This window comes from Anopheles bellator, chromosome 2, assembly GCF_943735745.2.
Source record: "Anopheles bellator chromosome 2, idAnoBellAS_SP24_06.2, whole genome shotgun sequence".
Taxonomy (NCBI): domain Eukaryota; kingdom Metazoa; phylum Arthropoda; class Insecta; order Diptera; family Culicidae; genus Anopheles; species Anopheles bellator.
This window is the reverse complement of record NC_071286.1, coordinates 76,991,751-77,001,989: the sequence shown is the minus strand read 5'-3', so window position 1 is coordinate 77,001,989 and position 10,239 is coordinate 76,991,751. Positions and strand designations below refer to the sequence as shown.

Genomic DNA, 10,239 nt, shown 5'->3' with positions numbered 1-10,239 from the left:
GGCAATCGCTTTTCACCACTGCAAGCAACCCGCTGCAAACGGCTTATCCTGTCCCTGCCTTGAGCGCGTCTTGCTGCCTCCGTGCGACACATTCGCTGGCCCCCCACCAACCGGTTTTTCCGCCCTTTGGGGCCCTTTGAACAGAGGGCAGACTGGAAACTTTCCTTCTCAGGGTTGCTATCGTTTACTTTCTACTTCGCCTTGGGCAAGTGAGAAAAAAAGAAATGGTGACGGGTTGGCCGGGACGGAACGGGTGGCAAGTGTTTTTTTAGGACTACACTCGGCGAATACTGCGCCCTTCGGGGAACTGGTAGAGCGAACGCTTGCAGACCGAACGCTAATGAGAATCAAACAATCGAATCGAAAGCTGTTGCGAGTTATTTTCGGTTTCTTCGAGGGTTTCCCTTTCTAGCGGAATGCAAATCAGGTCAGGTCAGTTATCAAGAACCTTCCGGTTGGTGTGTTCCACCCTTTGAATGGTTCAAAAGAACAGGAATAAGGGACTGCCATTCATGGATTCGTTGCGTCGAGCACTGTTATGGTCGGTTTCTGGAAGGCCACCACACCAAATGCTAAAGTTGACATAGAAGGCCATGAAATGACCGAGTCGCAAGAAGAAAGGAAAAGTTTTCACCGAATAATTCCAGAAACTTTGCATGGAAAAAGGGGTGAAAACTATATCGTGCTTTAGGCGGCCAGTTCTTTGTTTTGGAATCAATTTTGGTACAGAGTTCCTCAAGAGTGCTTGTCGTACAAAAACGAGATACAATCCACTTTATGACAAAACCTTTCCTTCTGCTGCAGGGCCACGATTCTGTAAGATTAACTTCGTCTTTAGGAACAGCATATCCTCGAATAGGGTGATTCGCAACACGGAACTGTGACAACATGTGGCGGGATTCGATGGCAACAGGTGCAGAAGAACACGATTCCCGTAACACTTCTACGCTCATCACTCGATGCATGCCAAGAAGCGATTTACTATCCGAAACATGCATCGCCAGGGGAGTTTGTCTGAATATGTTCGACAGAGTTTCGATTCAAGGACAAAAAAAACCCTCACGACTAGCCGGATAGAGAGTTCACTACGAAAAAGAAAGCCATGAAAACTCATTGGAGACAGCCTGCCAACGACTGGGGCTTCACTGGCTACTTTGAGCATTGTCATAGTAACAAAGCGTCGGAGAAAATATGCACTTTTATGCGAGTGATGCAACCCATAAACTACTTCCAAAAGTAGTCCTTTTTCGGTCACGGTGTAGAGATGAAGCTATCCATGATCTCACGATCCGCGGCCAGCCAGAGAAACTCTTTTCGTGCGGTGCCACTGAGGCTTTGGGGAAACTTTGGCTGACCTATCGCACGCAGCAGCTCCCATTCTTCCTGCAGGAAGGCACCGTAGTGACCCCGTTTGGCGATGGCCTGCGGGCACCCAAGGTTGATATCGATGGCGTCACAGTGGTCCTGTGCCAGCAGAGCGGCCTCCAGCATCACCTTCGGGTCGTTGCCGCAGAACTGCAATGAGAAAGGGAACGCACGTCAGTAAGGGGTGGATGAAAGAAACATATATGTTGGACCAAAGCCGTCCGAAACCGCCGCTTTGCACACGTAATTAAATGTCAACATTTTAATTAACCGTTTCCTCTCCGTGTTGGGTGTGAAAAATGGGTGACACGGCGCGCCGGGGCGTACCTGAATAATGAGGGGACGATCTTCCGGGCAGGTTTGCAGCGAGTCCTTCCGGTACTTCGGGTCCTTCGAGAAGCAGCTACTGTGGAACATGGGCGAGTAGCAGAGCTGGGCCCCGTGGCGACGGCTAAGTAGGCGCCAGGCGAGTTCGCTTGCGTCCACCATCGGTGCCACGACGTACCGCGGGGCGTGAAGTACGTGTTCGTAAAACTCAAATCCTGCCAGCTTGCGACCGGCCGTCGTCGGTGCATTCCGATTGCCCGAGCCGGTTGTTGCCGGTTGCTCTTGCTGCTGCTGGTGACTGCCGGTGCTTGGTTCGGCTGGCGAAATCGCGTTACCTTCGTCACTCGTTACCATCGTTACCATCACCCCGTGGAGCTGCCTTTGACGGGGAGGATCGCTTTTGACGGATCGGTGTTAGAACCCGGTGTTCCGGTGCTGTCCGTTTTCCTAAAAACACAAAAGCCAGAAAATGGAGAAACATTAGTTTTCAATTAGAACTGCTAAGAAATGTGACCATGAATGTAATGGAAACCGGCAACACGATGAGGGTCCTAATTAAAACTGACTGATGGCCCAAAGCAAACGGGTAAACGGGTAACGGAAGGACCAATGGCACCAAGGAGGAGTTTTGGTCAAAAACAAATCGCTACCAAACTGGAAGATCGGAAGATAAGCCATCGTCGTCGGCTACACATCCGTTTTGGGTTCGGCAATTGTGCAGCGCTAATTTAACGGCTCATCTGTAATCCGTCCCAGTCCCCTCCAAGAATAATTTCACGCACCAACACACTCGCAAACCAATACACCCCGAGAGCGCAACGCAGTAGAAGCCGCTGCGTTCCGTTAGTTGAAAGGGCAACTTTCGGTTTTTTTTTCATCCCTCCACAAAGTCTCGGGAGGCTCGCCGCCCAGTGAAAGGATTCTTACGAGGGTCGGACTTTGGTGTGGAAATCTTTCTCCATCGCCGAGCATAAATGGTGCCCCGCATATCGTACGATGATCCACTCTGGGGTTCGGGTTTTCCACCTTCCGGCAAACGGTATCACATATCCGCCTCCTGACGCTTCCTTGTATGCCCGTCGAATGGTCGCCGAGGCCGAGGTGGGTGTCATCGCCTGAGGCGACATAATCTTTCCACTCTTCCACATTTCGGGCGGCAGCTGACGGAACTTGAACTCCATCACGCGTTTCTTGGGGCGCTTCGAGCGATTCCATTCTTTTCCGATTTCTCCGTGCACTAAAGTGAGATAAAAGCCCGGGGACACACTCGCCGCCGCCGCCCGAAGGTGAGTTTATGTTTATGCGGTGGTCGGGTATTGTGTTATCGCTTCCTGCGTGACCGGCGGATGGGTCCGATAAGGCAGTAAAAAAAGAGAACAGTTCCTCCGGGCCGCTTCGAGCAAAGAAATTACGGCCTTTCTGCTCGCCGAGGTTGGCGCGCGGTTTATCTGGATCATCGGTGGACGGGCCCCAGGGTGTTCCGGGGGGGGGGAAGTATCGTTGTTTTCTTTCATAGTCTGTCGCCTCGGGACCCCCCGGGACCGCTATCGCGTTGAGCCCTTCGCCGAAAGGTTAAATTAATCCGTCACGTCCGCGGGGTTCCGGGGGGAGCCAGGAAGCAACTCAACCGACGGGACGGGACCCTTTCTGGCCGGCATCGGGCCCCGGGCCGGGTCTTAGCACGTATATCTTCGTCGAGCCATCGTGCAGCAGGAAGCTTCTTTTGATGATTTTGCATAAGATTCTGTTCGGCCGGATACCCCCCTGGATCTGGCGGAAAGGTGGAAATGATTTTGAATAATGAGTTTGCTTTGAAATTGACGTAATTGGACCCTTTCGTAATCCTATCGATAGAGAGAGGGAGGGCAATCAGCGGTAAGCCGATGAGCGGCCGTTGACAGGAGGAGACTGCTGGCAAGCCTAGCTCGACAGAGGGCTTCGGTGTCCCTGTCCCTTAATCCGTGCTGCGTAAACAGAGCAACGGATCCGAGGTCTGAAAACTAGAGCTGCTCGAAAGGATGGTGCAATAAATATTTATCCGGCAAATCCGAAGTCGGAACGGAATCTGCAAAACAGAAATCGATTGCTTCGTTTCGCTCCACCCAATTGCGCATCCGCATCGCATCCTGTGGCCGTCCGCCCGCCGGGGTGGGTTCCGCCTCACAAAATAACAATTAGTTTGGCAACTAATTTCGATACTTCGCAGCACAACGTTAGGTTGTCGCCATTCTCCGGAGGGAAGATCCTTTGCCAGGGGAGCGCATTCCGACCTTTCGAGGCCAGCGCGGCAAGGGCAAGGTTTGTCGTATTTTTTTTTGCTTCTTTCGTTCTGTTTCGACTTCCCGGCGGTGCCTTAAATTTACCTCCGCAGGGCATCCGCTGGCATCGGGCCAAACGGGGCCGGGAATTGCCGAACTATCGGCAGCCGAGGTCACACACTGCAGTAGTATTCATTAGTGGACAAACGGTACAGTACAGTACAGTGTGTTGTTGTGTGGCCCGGGGGTCGGGTGCACTCGAGACCAACTTTTTTGGGAATTGCCCCCCCCCCCGGCGGTTTCAAACAACTCACACTCGGAGAGACAGAAAAAGGCACAACCATAAACCGCACATGCTGCCGCCGGCCACGAGCCACGGGGAACGCCGGAACCGTTACGCTTAATGCTCGAAGCCATTACAAACGGCAATCCTTGGGTTCCTAAATCATGTCGCCACTGGCCATGATCGGGGCGCACGCATCCGTCTGTTGGGTTGCGCGATGCGACCCCAAGTATGTTGCCGCTTGCGAGTCACATGAGCTCGGTCCCTCGATCGATGTTGAAGCCGGCAGATAGCCGGCGCTGTCCTTTCATTCCTTTCGCCAACTTACTTTGCCGCAGGGCAGCGAGGAACCGATTTTCGTCTCCCAACAGACGTTTAAAGCACGAACTTGTTAACAGGAGAAAACAACCAGCACTGTGCCAACTGTGCCCGAGACATCAAGGATAATCATAATTCTTTGTAGCTCCCCGGGTCCGTCGGTGTCAACGGGACCAAAAGTTTATCATCCCCGTTGTGCACCAGCGTTTTTAGAGAATGAATACAAATTATTACTCAAGTTTTGCAAACTCAAATCGTCGGGCGTCAGGGCCCCAGCCCGACGGCGACTGATGAGCTATTCATTTTTGTTTCACTCCTGGTCGGACGCCGGGTCGGTCAGTCACCATCAAGTGTCGCCCGTTGAATGCTAAACAGGACCCCGGCATGACTCCCAGGTGCCCTCCGGGGAAAGCGAACGTGCGGCTCGACTGGCACGACTTTCATGCGCATCGGGAAGTGATAACAAGTTTAGTGTCGTTGAAAAGCGGAGGATGCGAGCCAAACGCGTCAAAAAAAACGGTTCTGCCAACACCGGGATGCTGCGGGAGGCCTAACCCAAACGGTTCTGTCAGCGACAGACGCCTCGTTGGCGAACAAACCTTAGCCTGCAGTGGCTTCTAATTTAGCACATCCGCAACGGTCGCCTACGGCTGACAAACGGCGTGACCGAGGCCAGACAGAAATCATTTAGCGGCAAATAATCACGAATGCGGCAAACGGTGAGCCTATGTTGATCTCTGTGTATGTGTGGTGAGCACCCGATTGAGGGTCCCTATCCGGCCAGGACGGCCTTGTTCCGCGTCACAACCAATGTGCGAACGGTGGCCTCGCAGATAGAGGGAACCCAATCACACGATGATGCTGTTGCCGCCGAATGATGAGAAACAGGCCCTTCGATTGCTGGCCCCGTTCGTCTCGATTGCCCGTCGATAAAAACTCGATCTGATCAACGTTTCTATTGTTGCCATTTTAGCTGCCTCGGACATGGCGAACTGAAGGTGGTTTAACTGAAAAGGATAAAGTAATTGTTTGGTGCCCAAAAACAGGATCCACTGGCCGCCCGGAGCTACTAGACTGGCCTAAAGATTTAAGCATTCGGTTTATCCTCCCGATTTAGGATGCTGGTCCTTCTCTTAAAGCCCTAAAGTAACGAACGGCGCCGTGGGCCGTTTGATGCAATAAATAATCTTTAACTTGGCATGTAATAATGCATGCCATCAGTCGCGTTGCTTCGGTGGTCACGGAAGCAACCGGAAGCCACCGGCCGAAACGGGCGCCCATCAGAAGCTGCACAAACACGTAAACATCCGATAAAGGAAATCCCTGCACGACCGGGAAAAGGAAGACCGTGGTCCGACCGTGGTTCCCTTTCTTCTTCACAAAGGGTGATCATGAGCGCACCATCACGCCGAGCGCCAAGCGGAAGGCGTGAAATAGACCGACCGACCGACCGAAAAAAAGGAAAAAAAAGGACGACATCGGAAAACTTGGTCCTGAAGTCGCGGCCAGCCAGCCAGCCAGCCAGCGAGTGGGAACTAATTTTTGCCATTGATCGAGTCCTTTTGGCCGGGTCTGAGCGAACCCAGCGAGCCGTGGAAAGTTAGCGCCGACCGACGGAGCGGGCGACGGTGTGACTTCCGGTAGGAAGGGGCCGCAGACAGCCGAGACGGGGACCCCGCCGAACGAATTCGGTCGGCCGTGGGCCGCGTCGAACAAAAATTAATCGACCACCAGAACACGCGGAAGCGAGCGAAGTGAAAGTTTTGCGTCGTAAGATTTATTTTCGCCCAAATACCTCTTTTTTGTCCTGTTTTCTCCCGCTAAGGGTGGCCCGACGGAGACGGACGGGCACGGCCTGTGGGAGAGTTTTGATGGGTGGAAGAAGGTGAAGAAAGAGAATAAATTATTCCTTCTTGGCCGTGCCGCCGAACCCGTTGAACCAATTAGTGCGTGATGGCCGTGGAAGCCAAGAATGGATGTTCGAAACAAGCGGAGTCCCATGATTTGGCCGTTTACTGTTTAATTTAGCCGGGCATTGCACTACAGCCGGCTCTGGCATTTACCGGAAGGGAAGGGATTAAGAAATTAATTCCTTCGTTGTCGCTGATACCGAAGCCGAATCCTCGAAAGCCGAGGACCGAGCGGACTCCATTGGATGGGTTCTCGATAGTGCCTTGACAAAAGTGTCAATAAATCGGAAATGAAATCACTTACATGCGTGGTCAGCAACTTGCTTGCTGGTGCTGCAGGGCGGCGTTCCGAAAGTTTGCCACGGTCCGGACACCGGAAACGCCGAGTAATCGCAGCAACCGCAACCTCAATCCGAAGAGCGGGGTGCGTTCCGTCCGCACAGACCTCGGTGTGTAAACATTCTAAAACAACATCCCGAGTATCCCGGGTTTGCAGAGGGAAAGAGAGAGAGAGAGAGGCAGAAACCGGAAGTTACCAATTTCGAACCCCGGACCGTTGGTTGGCTGCGTTGGCGTCGAGTGGTCACTCGCTCCGAAGCGGTAGTGAGTAAAATGAGCTTCGAAACATGAACCCGTCCGTGGGGGTTTGGCTTCACTTCCGGTTCGGGAAGGGGGTACATTCGGGGAAATGTCAAAGTTGCTTGCTTGCAAACACATCTGGCCAGCAACTTTGTTCCATCCGAAGCCAACTCATCGATGACCATCGGGAAGGACCTTCTTCCGGGTCGGTTTTTACCGGGCAACTTTTCCATACCCCCATCCCAGATCCCGGGGAACGTTTATTGACGGATGGTTTCCATTTTTATTCCACTTACGGTCAAAAGTCGGTCCAAGTGCGCCGGAATAAAGCTGCAAGCTAATTCCGTAACGCGGAAACGGAAAAGCTCGGAATTGAAATGGTACGCGTAAAAACACACTCGCTTCGGATTTTCGTTGCGACAATAAATAACACGAAAAGGCGGGACGGCCACGTTATTGGATTTTGGGGAAACCCATTCTATCGCCGGTAAGCCGCCAGGTTCACCAGGGAACAGGGTACGGCGAACGGTTAAACATTTCCATTCGGCTTATCGCACCCCGATCGGGTCCATGCCGTCGCGCACGTGGCCTTAAAGCTGATTGGATGGCAAAACCCCGGGACCGGGGCCAATTTTAGATCTCGATTCGATTCGAATCCTTCGGCGGACATGTGGCCGACAAGCTAGGCGGCAAGCTGGGCTCGCGTTCCGCGACCGATTGAATTGCTTTTAGATGGTCCGGATTTCCCGTGGACTCCGCACATTCGGAATACCGGGCGCGAGTGTCCCTTTAACCGGACCGAGCAACGGAAGTGGCTTTTCATGTTCACAACACAAACCCCGTGGCCTGACCCACAGAGAGAGAGAGAGAGAGAGAGAGAGAGAGAGACAGCGTGAGAGAGATAGCGGGAGTGACAAAAAATCAAGTTAGAAGGTCAGGAAATGGACTGTGGACAATGTTGGGACGTGACGTTTCCGGCCGCTTTTGTCATCGTCCTTGCTGGGGCGTTGGTGGGTAGCAAAAGTTAGTTCATCAATTGACAGGAAGCAAAACACCCTCGACACATGACCGCCAGGCTCCGGAAAATTCTGCCACACATCGGTCCATCGGACACGAGGGTTCGGGGGGCCAGAGTCCACTGGGACCGGGTTTTTTTGTTGCTGGTCCGGTTTCCGGTAGTTGAGGGTACTCCAAAGTTTTGATCTATCTGTTGAAGCGTATCTGGTCTGGCCTTTTCGGTTTGTGGAACGTTCACTTGGTCCACAGTGATGGTGGATGGTTGCGTGTCTCAACGTTTCACAATATTTGCTGCTTGGCCAATGATTAACAAATTAGAATATTTGGAGTCGAGGTTGAGTTACCAGAAAAAGTTCATGCATTACGAATACGGCCTACGAATAAAGGGGACGCAAGATTGGGCCCGCCTTGGGCCAGTTCTACTGATTCCTAGCGATGGCAAATAAATTGAAAGTGTTTTTTGGAGGGGCGCTGCGGTCGGAATAAAAATCAATTTTCTCGCGGAACTCATTGGACCGGAAAAAATGGCGGCGATCACGGAGATGCCAATAAATCATCGGCGCGCACTGGGTCTGGCGGTGAGGTTTGCTCTTAAACGGAACGTGACCACACGGCGGGGGTGGGGGGAAGGTCTATGTGGTCCTGCCGCTCCGTTGGATCCTCCTTTCAAGTGCAACCCACCGAATCTTTCCCCCATCGTTCGGGTCTTCTGTGCCCGACGATGATAGAATAGCAACAAAATTGGTCCAGAGCGGGCGAGCGACTCCAGAAACTGGCGACCACGGCCGTGCTCAAGTCGTCTTCGGCAGAAGAGTTGATGCCCGGGGTGGCCCGCCGGCAGGAAATAAGAATCCATCATAAGACTTCCCGGCACCCGGCACGGTTCAATAAAAACATGTTTGCCCATTTGCGGTCCTTTTCGGCCCGGCCATGATCCGGCCCGAACGAATATACGGTCTTATTTTCCACTTCCCTGAAATATTGAAAAGCTCCCGAAATAGCATTAGCAGCGGGTGAAGGACAAATTCTTCTGGCCTCAACCGACGGCAACTGTGAAAGTAACTCCCCGATGCCCGTGGCAACCGCAACGAGGTTGCTGAGGATCAACTCCTCGCGTTGTCGCGGGTACTTTGGATCACTTCGGCATCATATGATGGATGAGTTGCGCATGATGCGTGCACATTCAGCAGTGACAGCATAAACCCGCCTCCTTCAGCTGCGACATTGTAGTCGGTATCCCTCGGGAAACGTCGCGGAGCGTAACTTGCGAATGAGCTAGCGCATCGTTTACTTTCCGTTTTTTCTTCCTATTTGCTTTGCCTTAGTCAACAGGAATTGACTTTAACCAGCGTGACGAATAAATCCATCTGCTACTTTGGACGAGTGTCCTGAAGTGGGTTGGCTGTAAATTTTATGACTCTTCGTCGTTGTTACGAACCAATGAACAGAGTAAGGACAAGATGAACACGATCTTCAACGGACGCAACCTATCACAGCAGCCCGGCTAGCTCAGTCGGTAGAGCATGAGACTCTTAATCTCAGGGTCGTGGGTTCGAGCCCCACGTTGGGCGATTCTACCGTTTTTTCTTTTTATTTTATTTTAATTTCTATTATTAAGCAAAAACTAGCTGACCTGGGGAACTTTGTTCCGCCTTCCGCGTGTAATAAATATGCAGATTTCGGATTTTTTTTTGACATGAGTAGCAACATAACGCCGCAAAAAATTGAATATACGTAGCCCGCGTAAATACAAAATTATTAGAACTTTTTGAACACACAACGTATAGAGATATTAAGCCTTGTTTTCCTATTGAAAACGTGTCCTTCTATGATACATAATCACATTTCTAAAAATAAATTACGGCCAAGGATGAAGCAGCACTTTTTCGTGCAACCCACGAACGCTTTTAATGCCCAGGGCTTACTGTGATTGGTTTCCACGATTGTTACTAATGAGAGCATTACGACGCTGGTTGGCATAAAACGAGCATCGTCGGTGGTGGTCGATTCGCTCGTGTTGCGGACCCTCTCTCTCAGTCAGTCAGTAAGTCGGCGGAACGGAGTGTAGCACCCACGGGGAGAGTATATTCTTTGCCCACCAACCAACCGACAACCAATCGATCCCGCCGCCGCCGCCGCTGGGTTCGGGGTCTTCCTTTGGGGAATTTCGGTGCTTCCTCGC

General features: G+C 52.0%; 1 protein-coding gene and 1 non-coding gene across 2 annotated transcripts in view; one reads left to right on the top strand and one right to left on the bottom strand.

Moving 5' to 3' along the window:
* LOC131208087 (tRNA-dihydrouridine(16/17) synthase [NAD(P)(+)]-like) overlaps positions 1 to 2,046 on the bottom strand; it is a 4,568-nt gene extending 2,522 nt beyond the window's left edge. The window contains exons 1-2 of the mRNA XM_058200734.1: positions 1,693 to 2,046; positions 1,356 to 1,515 (exon numbers count right to left, since the gene is read on the bottom strand). Of these exons, the coding sequence (XP_058056717.1) occupies positions 1,356 to 1,515; positions 1,693 to 2,046 (514 nt within the window). The remainder of the gene's footprint in view (positions 1 to 1,355; positions 1,516 to 1,692) is intronic.
* A 7,509-nt stretch (positions 2,047 to 9,555) lies between these two features.
* On the top strand, positions 9,556 to 9,628 carry Trnak-cuu (transfer RNA lysine (anticodon CUU)). Its single transcript has one exon. It is a non-coding gene; the product is annotated as a tRNA-Lys (tRNA).
* The last annotated feature ends 611 nt before the right edge of the window (positions 9,629 to 10,239 follow it).